Below are 15821 nucleotides of genomic sequence, written 5' to 3' on the forward strand. Positions count from 1 at the left end.
ACTCTCCGTAGACGACGCAGCAGCATCATGGCGGCGGTCTGTGGCTGAAAACTTTTGACGGGAACAAACTTAGTGAACTGAAATGTCTCTAAAACCCCTGTCAGCTGGCTTCACGGCGTCCCGTCAGCAGCCGCCTCGTCCTGCTCCGGACTCCAGGGGAAAGGTCCCAAACCTCCACCTCCAAGATGTAAACGTTCGCGCCCTCGAGATGCTAACGGAAGCTAAGCAACAAGTTGGCCCGCAGGTTCACGCGAAGTCATCAAAGTCATAAAAAGAACCTTGTTTTTTGTTGTTGTTGTTATTACATGTTAGGACTTTACCTCGTCGACATGTTTCGTTTTCTTCGCTACTGCGTGAGCCACTGTCTGCACGCGGCGATGACCCGGCTGGAGGAGGTGAACGGGGAGGTGAGCGCCTGGTCGTCGGTGCGCTGCCTGGGCTACCTCTCCGGGCTCAACCTGCTCCTGGCCTTGTGTCTGGGGCTCTACACCCGCTGGGAGAAGACCGCCGAGTCCACGCTTCTCGTCATCTTCGTGTTGGCCATGCTCGTGCTCGGGATCGCGAGCATCCTCTACTACTACTTCAGCATGGAGCGAGTGAGCCTCAGCCTGCTCCACCTGTGGCTGGGCTTCCTGCTGGGGCTGCTCTGCTTCCTCAACGTTTCCAACCTGGAGAGCGACGTGAAGGAGCAGGCGGCCAACTACCTGCTGGTGTCCAGCGTGGTGCTCCGGACTCTGTGGGCGCTGCTGGAGAGGCTGTTCGGGTGCACCAGGTACCGCCCCGCCTTCCTCACCTCCGCGGAGAGGCTGGAGCTGGCCGGCTTCGCCACCGCCAGCACGGCGCTGCTCATTCCCAAGTCCCTGAGCGTGATGGTGCTGGTGGTGGCGCTGGCTACTGTCATGGTGGCCCTCCGGATGAAGGCCGTCCTGGCTCTTCCCAGCCTCGTCTGCTTCGCTGTCATCACCGCCGTGCTGTTCTTCAGGTCTCTGGACATCAGCACCAACCCCTACGCCCTGGGCTGCTTCTTCAGCCAGCTCATCTGCGACCCCCTGCTGGATGTCTACTTCAGCGGGCTCTCTGTGACGGAGCGCTGGCAGCCTTTCCTGGTGTGGCGGGGCCTGTGGCGCCGCCTGTCCCTGCTGCCACTGCTGCTGGTGGAGGTGACCTTCGTGGTCCTGGCTGGGCAGAAGCTGGCCGACCTGGACCAGTGGTACGTCACGATCCCCGGCTTTGTGGCCTGCGTGCTCTTCTGGGCCATTAGCCACATGGTGTTCGTCATCACGGTGTGGGGCTTCCACACCAAACTCAGCGACTGCCAGAGGCTGTGCTTCTCCCAGAGGGCATCTGTCGGCAGCTTGGACAAGGTCATGGCCTCCAAGGGCATGAGACACTTCTGTCTCATCTCCGAGCGCCTGGTGGTCTTCACGCTGGTGTCGTCTGTTGCTCTTGCTGCTTTCTGTTGGCAGGTGAGGAAAGGGATGCTGGTGGGAAGGCCACCGTAAAGCTCACATAGTTTACCGTTTTTCAACAATTTCACATAGTTGTCAGAGGCGCATCAACATGTTCTTCAAAGTGTATTTCCCTAAATCCAGCCTTGGTCCTGGATTTCAGCCAGTCTAAAAGTCCCCCTGGTGAGCTCCACTGAGAACAGGTCCTTTCTGTCCCTGGACCTTTAAATGCTCATGATCTGTGTCTGAAACAAAAAATGGGGCCCACTCATAATTTTAGGGGATTTCACGAGAAGTTGCCTTCATTGCTAAATATGATTTACCATTATGTTTGATGCTGGTAAGGAATTAACACTCAACAATAAAGTAATGTTGATTACATTTTCTCAGCAAGAATAACGGAGAGAACTGAAGAACAGTAAACCAGTGTGTAGAGGGATGTTTTGGAGCTTCAGACTAATTTATATGTAATTCATATTTATCTGTATTGCAACCCTCATGAGCAAAGTGCATTACATAAAAAAATATTAATGGAGGCTAAAACATGTATATTTTATCAATGATAAAAAAAAATTATAAAACTTTTTAAAAATCAGTATTGAAACAAACATGTATGTTTTGTTGGAGATGGCTGTGTACTGGTTTGTCTGGGTTTAGGTGTGTCTCATGGTGAACGTCACTACGCTCTTCAGCCAGCAGTTCTGGGTTTGCTTTTGTGACTTTAAGTTTTCCCCGCAGGCCTCCAGCAGCATCTTTGTCAGCACGTTTCTGCTCATTCTGCCTCTGGAGTCCCTTTTTCACGGCCTCTTCCACGAGCTCGGGAGCAGCCTGGGAGGAACCTGCGTGGGCTACGCTGTCGTCATCCCCACCAACTGCTGCAGGTGCTGTACAGATACGCTCGTATTTTCTACGATGGTGTTGGTTTGGTCAAATAACCATGAGAGGCTACGTTGAAGCCGTAGCCGGGAGGAGCTTCTATTCATTGTTCTTCTCTGCTTCTGTCAAATATTCACATGTTGAAAACAAAACTATTTTAATATTTTTGCACATTTGAGTCACTTTCCCCTTTGATTTCCTCCCTTAATGTTGTTTATTATGTCCTTGTGTTTATTTCACCGCCACTTTTTTGGGTTAATTTGTCATATTTTGCAGATGCTCTGAATTCTGTCTCTTTATAGTCACACACTCATGGATGCTTGTTTCTTCTTGCTCCCAGTCCCGATGGCCAGCCGATGCTGCTGCCTCCGGGTCAGGTGGACGAGCTGAACCGGCGCTCCACTGGCATGCTGAACAGCGTGCAGCGTTTCTTCGCCCACCACCTGATCGAGGCCTTCGGCTGCGACTATTCTACCAGCGGAGTGACCCTGGAGGCTCTGCAGGCCAAGATCAAATCCTTCCTGGAGCTCCGCACGGCGGATGGCCCTCGCCACGACACGTATGTCATCTTCTACAGTGGTCACACGCACCGCACCGGAGAGTGGGCACTGGCAGGTGAGAGGGACTCCAGTTTGAAGTAATTCTGTCCATGACTAATGAGGATGAGCAGAAACTAAAGCAGTCAGTCCAGTTCAGTACTCTGCTTGGTGGGACGAGCCAGTCTGAATAATTCATATTTGTTTATTGGCCTAAATCAAATCCTGATTTCCTGAACTGGTTTGCCATCAAGGTTGGATAACAATGCTTCCACCTGGTGGCCGAGTATGAAAACTACATTTTTCTTGTACGCTCAGCCGGTTTGTTTAGTGTGATGTGTTGGGAGGGATGTAAGGCAGGTGTCACAGTGGTAACTGCAGAGTTTCTACCATCAGATTGTGGAATAAATCACATTGTTTTTGCCTTCATCACAGTATTGCAGCATTTGATATTTGTAGTACACGTTATTGTCAATACACATTTCTATTAGGAACCGTTATTGTCCACATGTAACAGTACATGGACAGTACAAACAGTGGTTCACGCTGTCTGAATGGGAACTAGTGGTTTTGAAGGAATAAAGGTGGGAAAACAACTGTCCAATAATTGTGACGGTGGCGACTTGATCTTGTCCGATGTGCGATCTTCACCAGGAGGAGACACCCTACGACTGAAGCAGATTCTGGACTGGTGGAGGGAGAAGAACGGCGGCTTCTGCTCGCGGCTTATTCTTGTGCTCGACTGCAACAACTCTGTGCCGTGGGTGAAGGAGGTGAGGAAGGTGGAGCGCCTGCACGTGGCCGTTCAGGGAGCGACGCTCGCCAGAGCCACGGACGTGGAGCTGCAGGACCCGCCGCAGCTCGGAGACTTCACCTCCCAGTGGGTGGAGTACAACTGCAACTCCAACAGCGGCATCCAGTGGGCGGAGCGAGGCCGGGCCGTCTCCGCCGCCTACGGCATCTCCAAACACTGGAGCGACTACACGCTGCACCTGCCCACGGGAAGTGACGTCACCAACCACTGGAGTGTGTATTTTCCGCGGATGACCTACCCGGTGGTGCAGCTGGCGCTGTGGTGCGGCGGCCTGAACCTGCTGTGGATCTGCGGCGTCTGCCTGCGGTGTCTGAAGAGGCTCAAGCTGAACTGGTTTCCTCCGGCCGTCCTGGACACGGGGCAGGGCTTCAAACTGGTCCGGTCATAGGAACACCAGCAACGGGTTTCTGTGTCCAAGTTTTTTTTCCTAAAAGTGAGTTTTGTACCGAGAAAATAGGCAGCTATTGGTTTTTAAACTCCTTGCTAACCAGCATCTTCATAAGTCAAATACCTAAAAATGAATCAGTTACTGATGGAATCTTCACCACTAACTTTAGCTACGTTTTGGAAAGTTGTTCTGTTAATGTGAGTTTTAGACCTTGCCCTGACGTCCCGTCAGTCACACATGCCAGTTTGTGGGTTTTAGACCAAGCACACTGATTTGCACAATTTTGTTCTCTATTAAGTCAATTCCACCTTAAATCTCTACATTCACACGGTGCCTTCCTCCTGAAACTCACCAAACACCAAGTTCCTGTGCAGAGCTTTCCTATGTTAACCAAAGTGACAACGTGGTACCGTCACGGTACCGTCTCAGGCATGAAATCTTCTCAGTGGTCAAGTTTTTGAAGTACCACTTTGACTTTTGATGGTTCCTCTTGTATTTAATGCTTTTCAGACACGGCTTGTGATCTGCTCCGATGCACTGCTTTATTGCTCTTTCTATGCTTTTGGGAGTGACCTTTTAAATCCACTCCAGCTGCTTCCAAAGTTTTAACTGTACTGATGAATGCACTACAAGCAGGGACAAATGACTGAACTTTCCTTGGCTTGTTACTATTTACTGCAATAAGCAAGTTTAGTCTTAATGGTGAAAGTATGATGGATGGAACTATGCAATAAATAAGGTCTCTACTGCTCAAATGATCCCTTTACTGATCTCTTCATACTTCCCATCAAATATATATTTATACCAACTAAACCAAATGGTTTATTGTGTCTTTATTCTACTATTTATACTAGTCTTCTCGACTGCATCTGTATCGTGAAGTTAAACTTGTAATGAGATTACCAATGGTTGAGTAGTTTCAGTGTTTTTGGACCGGATCCAGAGTGAAGAGAGGAAGGACGGCAGGGCAAAGCTCTGTTTACCTCCCCTTTAATGACAAACCAAGGGATGGATACAAGAAGGCGAAATGATGAAAGAATTGACAAATTTGGTAGAATTGACAATTTTGTGAACAGATAAACGTTTGATTCACCCATGAGCACTTTATGTAGATGTGAATTGTGGAGAAAGAAGACGACGGAGCCATTTGTCTTGGGTGAAGCTGTTCAGATGGAGGCTGAGGGACTCAGTCAGTCTGCAAGATTTAAGTGCATGGAGCCGTTACACTTGCATAACATTAAAAACACAAACCACTTTGGCTTCTTTAGTTGATTTGTTTCCTGAAAAGTGTCTCCACGGACCCACTAAAGAAAGAATTTCCTTCATTCCTGTGGGTTAGTCTCCTGGTGCCAACATTCACGACACCTTTGCTCCCTTTCAGCTTCACTTGGTGTCGGCTCACAAAGACGACCACATCAGGATGAGACATCTGTGAGGCGGCGATGGAGCCGTCAAATGTCCCGGTGTTTAGAGAATAGCTCATCCAATCGTTCTTCTGTCTTAAATAACTTCTTGTGAAAACAATTGTGTGGCAAATTATAAAGAATTAAACTGTGATGGAGTTGAAAGGAGGCGTGAACTTAAGCCAATGTTCCTTTATGAAGATGGAAAATGTCTTCCAACGTTCAGACAACTACAAGCACTCGGTATTCATCCGAGGGAAATGGCTGCTCTTTTTCTTCCTCACAAGTTCCAAGACAGAAACTTTCCCTTTCTCCTCTTTAACAACCGATTGATGTAGAACCTCAAGCAGACACTGTAAAACAGGTTTTCTGGATTTTATTGAAAACATTATAAAATTATGTGTTGCAGCAGCATTTTTCAGTTTCCATGACCTTTAACATGTTCATATTTGCACAAGGTGAAAATGGCATTTACAGCAAGTTGTCAATAGTCGGGCAGACGAGATTGCAGAGGGCAGATGGTGTCTACTGCCCCCATGTGGCTATAAGCGACACTGAACTCAACCCTCAAACACACAAAGAAAAGGTCCTACTGTTCCCATTGATTTTTTAATTTTTTTAAGTTTGTTTTGAGAAATCATGACAGGTTGGTTTAAGAGTTCACCTGAAGCATGAACATAGCAAATCCTCAGCACACTGAACAAGCTTTAAATGAACAAAGACGTGGATATCATAGTAGCAAAGACTTGTGAGTGCATGTGGAGTTGTGCATGTCTTGATTTGTATCTGTCAGTTTGTGCAGATTGTGTGCATAATACACTGAGCGCATGTGTAATATGCTTGATGCGTACCAAAGACCACTCTGGTCCATCCATTTAAGGTTTTTTTTTGCCCTCGGCCTGGACTCGAAAGGCTCACTCTTGTCAAAGGGATTTCATGTGATGTTTTTTTTGGGCGGTACTACTTAGTGTTGTGAAGGTTGTATAACAAAGGAGTCAGAGTGCAAACCAAAAGGCACACAGTGTGACAAGTGTGAGCCTGCCAGTCTACGCCGAGGGCAAACAAAACCGAACAGGTTTGGCCAATTCTCTCCCAGCACGCACACATGCACACCTTTAGGAGGCTCACAAATATCATTGAACGCCAATCAAAATCCACAAAACTCTCCACGTGCACGCCAAAGTCGTTTCATTGATCTAATAGCACCCAGAGAAAGTGGGACTCCTCCAGTGACCGAATCAGCACATCACAAGTTCAAAGTCGAGACACAACAAAGACAAACAATATGTTCAGGGTTTTAGGTTGAGCAGCAATTCAACCGCTGCGTTCACAGGGCGACGCAAGGCAGCAGCCAGATGTACAGGAATCACCAAACTTTAGTGTTTTTAATGAAATTATATATCCAAACCCCCTCTGGTCTGAACAGCAGCTCCTGCTGGATTACATTCACCAGAAGAGTACGACGTTTACCCACAGAAGCGGCTGCGGCGAGCGTCGCTCACGTAGTCTAGGTCGCCACGAGGCGGCGTTACCGGGCACACGGATGGAGGACAGGAAAAAAACACTCCATGTGGCGACGGTGGACGTCGAGCTGGACTTGCTTCAGTCGAACCTTTGTTAATATAAAGCTTTTTTTTATTTTAGTCCTCTTAAACATTTAGCTACAGCGACAAACACTTCTATCAACAGACTCTTTTCTTTTTTTACCTGATTAATCATCATGTCTATACAATGTTTGACAACTGGTGACTAAAGCCTATTTATAGCTTCAAATTCCTTATTTTGTCCACCAACAAGCCCACAGCCTAAAGACGCTCGGTCTGATATCACAAAGCCTCACCTATGAACATCGAACTCTCACACTGAAGACGAGTCCACAGTTTTATACTGGGAAAGAAATCCGAAATATTCACACGGGTTAATGCAGATTTTGTCCCACACAACAAGAGCACCTGGTTCCTTTATACAGCTGCAGCCTTAAAAAAAACAAACAAAAAAAAAAACACTGGAAAATCATTTGTTTTTTTACACTCATTACATTAATTGAAATGTTTTGCGCAGTTAAACATATTTTTGCTGCGATAATCATTGACACCCAGTTCTAATATTCTATTATTCTGAGATGCAATGTTTTTCATTTGAATAACTCACAAGCTTGAAGAATAATGAATAATCAAAAATAGTAAAATGAAGCTTTCACTGAGTAACAAATGTTTCCACTGTATTTTATGTCTCGAGATTTATCTGTATCTTTGCATACTTGGTCTGAGTATGTTGTTTATTTACTGCTCCGTCCATCCAGCCTTCCACGTCCTCGAAGCATGTTGGCGAGGTCAAGCAGAGACTGAACTGAGACACTTGTGCTTTTTTCTTTCTTTTTTTTTTTGAAGTGAGTTTGTACATATCTGTTTGTACAGCAGCATTTAACAGTAAGCATTAGGACATTGGTCACGTAACAACAGAAAATGGTTTTATTCAACCTAAACTCAACACGTTTTGGGGATTTTTTTTCTTTTCTTCAGTGTGCGGGACAAAAGGATTCAGGTGTCCAGAGTAATGTGTGGACAGGACACTGCAGCTTCCACATTTATCGGGGTTCTTATCGACACAGACCAAAAAAGCAAATCAACAAAGATCGCCGCCGATTAAGAAATGTGAATTTATGACATTTCTGTTTGGTTTCAGTCGCCTGACCCCCGATGTTTACTCTGCTACCTTTAAAAATCTATTAAGTTTCGCTTTTAAAACCAACCGACAGGCTGAGGCGGGTCTTGGGTGGTACTTATGGCTGAAGAGAGAATGAGACTGAAGCTTTGGCCGGTTGCTTGTGCAATATGGAAAAAAAACAACCCACAGAGACGAAGAGGCTGGTCAAACCTCCATCCTCTTATATTTGGGTTTCACTAATTCAGCCAGCACACAAAGTGATCACGATAAAACTTTCCATGGAAAAAGAAATTTGGCTTTAGAAAAAAAAAGAAAAAAAGATCAGATAATAAATTCAATCCTAACCAGTCTGTGTGATTGTCGTGGATGTGTTAAACCCAAAGAAAAAATATAACAAAACAATAGTGATCACAAAACATCTACAAAAAAAAAACACCAAAACTATATCCCATTTATCACGTATAATATTACCAGTTAAATAACCCATTATGGTACATCTTAACGTTGTGTTTTGTTCCAAACAAACGTGGCGTTCTTTTCAAAGAACAGACCCTGAGAGGAGAGCGACTCCGGGCCGGATCTCCTCTCCGAGTCCAACTGAGGGACGGGCCTCAGTGTTTACAGGAATGAACTGCAAATAAGCTTTTGTTGTTTCCCCACATGTAAACAAGGCGCCATGTGCCTGGGACCACGCCTGCTTAAAGCCAAAATGTGAATCAGTGAACAGATAAGGTGTCATCGGAATGAGCCAATGGCATGTCTCGTCGTTGTCATCACTAACCATTTTAACTGCTGCAAGGACATCTTGTGTCCAAAAGTCCCAGACGGATTGTGAAGATTGCATAGCAGTGATCGATAAACAGAATCCAAATCAGTCATTATGCCAACAGAAAGTCCTCTTTCCTGGACGACACTGAACGGAGCGTATTTACAGTGGAGAACGCCTTCCTGACGTTCACCTTCTGTTGTTTAAGACAAAGTGCAGCTGAGGAAATGGAAACTGCCGTGGATTTTTGGTCTCTCTACACCCCTCCTCCCTCTGCTCCACCTCTCTCCAACCCCTCCTCCCCCCCATCATCACCAAACAATCACAATGATCTATTCATAACACAAAAATGTATCCGGTCTGATGTTTGACTCCCCAAAATGTTCTTTAAAAATAGAATGAGGTAACTCCCTGTAGTATGACCCTAACTACACATATATGAACTACACCCCCCCCCCCAATTGAAAGACTACTTGTAGGCACGAGAACCATCTACACAGCACATGTGTCCATTTATTGCCTCTCTGTGGCTTGATTCGCCCCCCCCCCCCCCCTCCAGTCCCCCCCCGTGCTCTCGACCCTCGTCCTCTTCCCACCTGTCAGTCGCTGTCAGACCGTTTGTCTGACGCGACGTCCTCTCAGGACTTCCTCTGCCGCAGCGTCTCGGAGCTGCCGTTCAGCTTGCTTCGCCCGGACGGGGTGGCCGTGCTGCCGTTGCCCAAAGAAGAGTCCCGGTTGGTGGGACCTTCCTGTTTGCGTCGACATGTTTCTTTGTAGCGTAGCGTGATGTCACTGTGAAGAGGTTGGATGAAAAAGAAATAAGAAGAACTATATTAACTCTTACTACTTAATGCGTTTCCTCATAGAGTTACTGGGTGTGCTCGGAGCGGCATGGTCCTTCCATTTCTACACTGTTTTAAAGTCTTCTGGCTGATTATCTACAGACCGGCATGCTGTGGTGCTCTGGATGCTCTGCAGCACACGGCTGGAGGTGGGGTGCACCAGGACAAGTGGCTGAGCTCATCTGATTGGCTCAGTGACGGACAGGTCAGTGGAAGGAGTCGACATGCTGACTGTGTCTGTGAAGCTTTTTGTCACTACAAGGGATGGTTTTTTTTTTTCTTCATTTCCAGGCTGCAGACTTGACAAAATACGTGGTCATTCTTCAATGTTACTGAGCTGATGGGACAGAGACACTTGCTTTAGCAAAGTGAGACATGCTGGTAAATCCCTGATTAGACGGTGACACGAACGAATCTATGCAGTGGACTCGGTGCAGCATTAAAAACAGTTATCAGTTATGTAGAACTTCCATAAAAGCAAAAACAGTGCGAGCTTCTGCATCTTTTTCAGAGATATTTGAATCTTCTAAACATTATAAACAGTGAGTTCTTATGAGAATATTGAAGCCTGTCAGTGATGACAGGATAGGAACATAAAGGGTTAACCTTTGCGTTCCCTCTACTCATCTCATTTCAGCACACCGAGAGTCAATAAGATGTCATGGGGAATGAAAGTAATAAAAACTGTGAAGAGTGTCGTGCTGGAGGTGAATCCATGGAAAGTGACTTTTGGAGTATTTGTCGTTATGATGCATCCAAAACAGTTGTGAACCAAAACAATAAAAACAAGACTGCTGATAGGAGAGAGTGATAGGAGGGTAAAGCAGCCGTCTGCCATACCTACCTCACTGGACAAGGACATTACCGCATTACTGCTGAGAATTAGCGGAAGGAAGTCGGAATGGACCGAAGGAGTAAAGTAGGGGAGGAGGAGGAGGAGGAAGAGGAAGAAGAAAACAGACAAGAAGCTTAACAAGCTGGGGCAGGGTTGCACTTTACAGGAATAATCCTCAGGAGGTGAATTAAACCAAAGGCAACTAAAACCACCGGATTATACGAGAAGATGAGGTCAAATTAAACCGGCAGAACAGACACACTCTGGATGGGATGTTATATTTCATAAGGTAGCAGTGAGTGAATGATTCTAAAGCTGCAGGACTCAGTTAATTTACTGCAGTGGTCTGTGTGTATGTGTCTCTAAAGGCAGGATTGTAATCCACCAGCTCTCCTATGAGACCCTGAGAACTTGTGTGAAATTGTTTGTGCTCCTTCTAAAACTGTAAATGTCCATTTTCACATCCAGCTGGAACTTTTACAAATTAATGTTCTCCTGCCCAGGTTCATCAATAATACCAGGAGTTTTTGCCCTCAGTCAAGACTAGCAGGCTCACTTTTATTAAAGGGGACATATCATGCTAAATCCACTTTTTTAGCCCTTAAATGCATTTTGTTGTATATTTAGAGTGTTTAGAAGTACAGAAAAGTTCAAAGTAGTCTCTTCAGGTGCTCCGTTGATATCTTTATATTCTGTTTTGGTCATATTTTGCGATCGGTTTCGATTTTTCTATTCTCTATTACGTTTTTTGAACAATGACGTCACAGTATTCCCGGCGGAACTGCCAAATTAGGACATCGACACTTCGAGCAATCCGCCATTTTTGTTTCTCGCTGCGATTTTGTAGTCCAACCGAAGTTACGAGAGGATAAGTCGAAATGTTCGGTTGTTGGATGTAGTAACCCACAAGCTTCGTTACACCGTCTCCCAGCATCAGAACCTTTTCAAAGTGCCTGGTTGAGTTTTATTTTTCACAGAAATGTACCCACATCTGTGGGTAAGGTCATTTTTGTGTGCGCGAAGCACTTTAAGGACGACTGCTTCAGCAACCTCCGCCAGTATAAAGAAGGATTTGCCGAAAGACTTGGTCTGATTGAGCGGTCAGTTCCTTCTATCTATGGAGACGACGAACAGAGTACTTTGGTAAGCTGTATATAACGCTAAAAAGTGTGATGATAAGACGTCCCTGTCATTGTTTTGTTAGCATTAGCAGTTGCACCGTCTTCATATGTTAGCGCTGTGTGCTCGTTTTAGATTATAATGTAACTTCTGTGTTAAATAGTCGTTGTAATACAGGCAGTATTGTAGTAGTGGGCATGGATGGAGAAGTTAGTGTAAATATAGTAACACACCATTGCGTTACATCCATATGAAGACGTTGTTCTGTAGGTGCATCATGGTCATTTTCATCTCGCTCCGCCGGGTCCGACTCTGGCTCCAACATGTATGGCTGGATGGACAAATCTTCCCTTGTTGACATTTTGTAAATAATGTGTGAATATAAAGTTTCTACGCCGCTAGATAATTGTATCTGTTCTATCAAACTACAAAGATGGCCGAACAGGGTGGCGTTGAACCGAGTGTCACCTCTGCAACCTGGAGAGGAGGAGGGGTATGAAGTGTCTCATTTGCATTTGAAGAGACCGCCCCAAAACGAGTTGCTCTCAGAAGCGCATCAGAAAAGGGGTTGAAAAGGGGCCTGTGGAGCTATAATAATGAGGAATTCAGACCCAAGCATTGCAGTTCCGCTTTATATAGACCACAACTGTATGATTTATATGTAAAAAGGAAGGATTTAAAAGCATGATATGTCTCCTTTAAGGCGAGTCTTATTCAGATAATATAAAGTTCAAAAATCACTGAGCACCGCTGAGCACAGGTGGTTCAATGTTTCATCTACCCTCAGTATTTATAGTGGAGATCATTAAATATCAGGCACAGCAGTCTTAATTAAAGTCTATCAAGACAACTCTCTCTGACCTCAGCTTCGAAACATTGATCCGACACATCTCATCGCCTGCACGCTGGAAACGTATTCAAGAGCTGCAGATCAGAAGTGCTAAAGTGCTTAAAAGACCACGACAGGTCACTGAGCGTCGCAGCTGACCCGCCGGTTCAAAAGAAAGGCCCACTGTGGGAACGCTCACAGGGATCAGATGTTCCACATTCGGGGAGATTTATATCCCTGACTTGACAACCAGCAAACAACTTCTTCTTTCATAATGAACAGGACAAATCAACACACAACAGAGGACCAAAGTCTGTGTGGACCAGAAGCAAAACGCCGAGGCTTAATGTGAATAAACTGACTCGGTTTCTAGTGACGACATTCAGATTAAAAAGCACCGTTTCTCTCCACATCCCCATAAATACTGAATGTGAACATCTACTTAATGAAATAAATGCTGAGGCGGTCTTATTATCAATAACAAAATTAATCAAATTGATGGAAAAAAATTGTAATCAAATCTTTTAATCCCGTGATGTAAAGTAAAGCCAATCAGAGAGAGAACTGCCTTGGCCGTGTACACACAGTGTTACAGATTAACCAGCAGCCAACACAACACTGTTCTGTCCAACCTGAGGAGGCTGCAGGCAGCTCAGACATCAACCAAGTGAAAAAACAACTTCTTCCCATCTCCATCAAAAGGAACAAATAAGACTCACAAATAGATGCTTACATTTATCTTTACACGTTTTTCTTTCTCACAGGCACACAGACAACAAAACTGTTGAAATACACTGTGCTCCAAAGTTTTAGTGATTTTCATTAAAAAAAAAACCAAAACAACCTACAACAAGCTTTGTTAAGTCAAACATAAATAGATTTGTTTTTTTATTCTGTGAGCTTTTTCATCTTTTTGACACGAGATATGACTTCAAAAGCTCCAAATGCAGCTTTAGGACGTCTGGTCAGATGGAAACGCTACTTGTGTTTCACTGCAAGAGGCATTTCACAATAAACCTCGTCTACGGCTGCCTTGTTTGTCATTGAGAAGCACAGGTTTCCCTTAAGAGTTTAAGCACCTACTGTCCCACATTGACCCCTTCTTACCGGATAAAGAACCTCCACAGGGTCCAGATTAGGATGAGGAGGATTCCTAAGAACCAGCACTGCATGATGAAGAAGGGGATGGGCAGCATGATGGTGTTGGGGTCGTACTTGACCACTATGAGGAACTCGGTCACTGTGATGGCAGCCACCAGCCACGCCTGCTGGCCCAGCTTCTTATGGAACTTCCTGATGGGAAATCACAGAAATTATTATGGCGAGCTGAGATGAGTAAATACAAAATAGTAATTAAAAGAGTACCTATGGGTGGTTAATTGTGTTATTCTAACTGAGACTGATGGAAAGATCTGCTTTACTGATTTTCACGTCTACTTACGGGTCGTCCATGAAGTCGTAGATCTCCCTCATGGCGACTCCTCCCACGTTGACGAAAAAGACGAGGCGGAGCAGCACCAGGTAGTGTTCAGGAGGCATCCACAACACAAACTTCAGGTAGAAGGTGTTCAGCTCGGCCAACAGAAACTGGGAGGAAAGAAAACAAGGGATAATAAAGAGATGAGAAGGAAAACAAAATATTTTTTTATTTTATAAAGTAAATCAATGATTCTTAAACTTTTTCACAGCGAGAAAAAGTTGACCGTTGTGTATTACCACCATGACCAAGCTGATATAGTTAAGAGCTGCTTCCCTGATTAGCTTTGGAAAGTTTAAATAAAGTCATCTGAACAAAGTGTAGCTACTTTTAATCACTCAAAGCATAAACATGAAAAATAACAGCTGTTATTTATTTTTTTTTTTTAATCAGAAAAGGAGGACTGTCAAATTTTCTAGGCTTATTTTATATTTTGTACTATTTCAAAATATTACATCTAGTTTTCTTTATTTTTTTTTTATTTTTTATTTTTTAAAATCACTTCCCTGCATAAGCAGTAGAGGGAGCCCAATACTTCAGTGTGAGAATCAATGAGTTTTTAAGGTTTGGGAAGGAAACACCGAGGCAAATATATACATGTATACTTATTTTCACAGCTTTAATGGATGCTAAAAATAAATACTGTACAATACTTCATTCTAGGATCACCAAACAATTTCTTCTCACCATGAAGATGATGCCTAACACAGCGAGCCAGCGACGGAGGCTGGACGCCGGCTTCCACTCGAACTTCGCCCAGCTGTACGGTGTGAACTGAAAAGCTATTCGTTTTATCTTCCCCCTGTTGGGCAGAAATATCAAACGATGTCAGATAAAAACCACTGAAGGCACAGGAGCATCTCAAAAAGATGTCATTGTTTTGTCAGCTGTTTATAAACTCAAGAGTTTCAAGCAATAAAACATTGGATTGTCATCATGATAGTCTGCTTCAAAAAAAAAAAAGATCCTTTAAAATAGTTTTTAAGTAATAAATGTAAAATATATGGAAGTTTCAGTGAGTCAAGCGAGAGGAAAATGAATGTTTCATTCTAATTCTCACTATCACAGCACTGTTTGGTCATTTGATGGAGAAACTAGATGAGAGAAGAATATTTTTAGAAAAGAAATCACTTCATATTTTTGGTTTATTCAAGAAGAGTAGAGATTTATAAAGTCATACTTGTATGTGGGAATGTTCCAGAGGCCCTGCCACTGGTACGGCTTCATGGACAACCACGCCAGGGTCTTCATGCCGCAGTAGATCCCCAAACTGTTGCAGACCAGCACATCCATGATCCACTGCAGGAGGAAGCGGCTTTATTAGCAACGCTCCTACGCAACCATCCGCCGCCCACAGACAACGACACTTTTATTACAAATGTGTGGGAGATAAAAGATCAGGCTTCTTGACCCTCCTGCTAAAAGTGAATTCACCCGGCATTGTTATTTTTGGGTTCGGGAGTTTGTTGACTTCTGAAGAGAAGCTGAGTTGCTGACGCTGACGCTTCAGCTAGGATAAAAATAAAACTCCTCTACATTTTACTTTCAATAAAGGTTACCATCAAAAATATTTTTATTTAAGTATAAACCGACAGGCAATACAGATTTAATAAAAACGGCTTCAACCATCAAATGTTTATCCTTGTACAATACCCCCATTAATGTTCCGTTTACGTTCTACTATATTTGCATCTAAAGTTGCACACCAGGTGTTCCTGCAATCGCATTGATTAGTAGATCTAGTAGATAAGCAGGTATTATCATACAATAAATGTGGATTTTATTGCTGCTAAAAGTCCCAACAAGAAAAATTTAAGTTTG

The 15821-nt window shown here is 44.3% G+C and overlaps 2 protein-coding genes across 8 annotated transcripts in view; one reads left to right on the plus strand and one right to left on the minus strand.

The window, feature by feature from the left end:
- Positions 1–5316, plus strand: tmem168b (transmembrane protein 168b). Of its 2 annotated transcripts, XM_080476138.1 has the most exons (5): positions 1–187; positions 313–1466; positions 2187–2329; positions 2665–2939; positions 3515–4871. In XM_080476138.1, the coding sequence occupies exons 2-5, from the start codon at positions 330–332 to the stop codon at positions 4060–4062; spliced, it is 2103 nt and encodes a 700-aa protein (XP_080332264.1). In that variant the 5' UTR covers positions 1–187; positions 313–329; the 3' UTR covers positions 4063–4871. The 2 variants fall into 2 exon arrangements, with proteins under 2 accessions (XP_080332264.1, XP_080332263.1); XM_080476137.1 differs by having other exon boundaries at positions 1–1466; positions 3515–5316.
- The window catches only part of ptdss2 (phosphatidylserine synthase 2), a 25718-nt gene continuing 14932 nt past the window's right edge, over positions 5036–15821 (minus strand). For 4 of the 6 annotated variants that reach the window (XM_080476139.1, XM_080476142.1, XM_080476140.1 and 1 more), the window contains exons 9-13: positions 15181–15299; positions 14688–14802; positions 13965–14110; positions 13631–13816; positions 7796–9690 (exon numbers count right to left, since the gene is read on the minus strand). In XM_080476139.1, the coding sequence (XP_080332265.1) occupies positions 9537–9690; positions 13631–13816; positions 13965–14110; positions 14688–14802; positions 15181–15299 (720 nt within the window). In that variant the 3' untranslated portion in view covers positions 7796–9536. Of the gene's footprint in view, positions 5258–7795; positions 9691–13630; positions 13817–13964; positions 14111–14687; positions 14803–15180; positions 15300–15821 lie in introns of those variants that run through there. The other 2 variants (XM_080476144.1, XM_080476143.1) reach the window with 1 other exon arrangement.

Source organism: Lipophrys pholis (assembly GCF_963383615.2).
Source record: "Lipophrys pholis genome assembly, chromosome: 11".
Lineage (NCBI taxonomy): Eukaryota > Metazoa > Chordata > Actinopteri > Blenniiformes > Blenniidae > Lipophrys > Lipophrys pholis.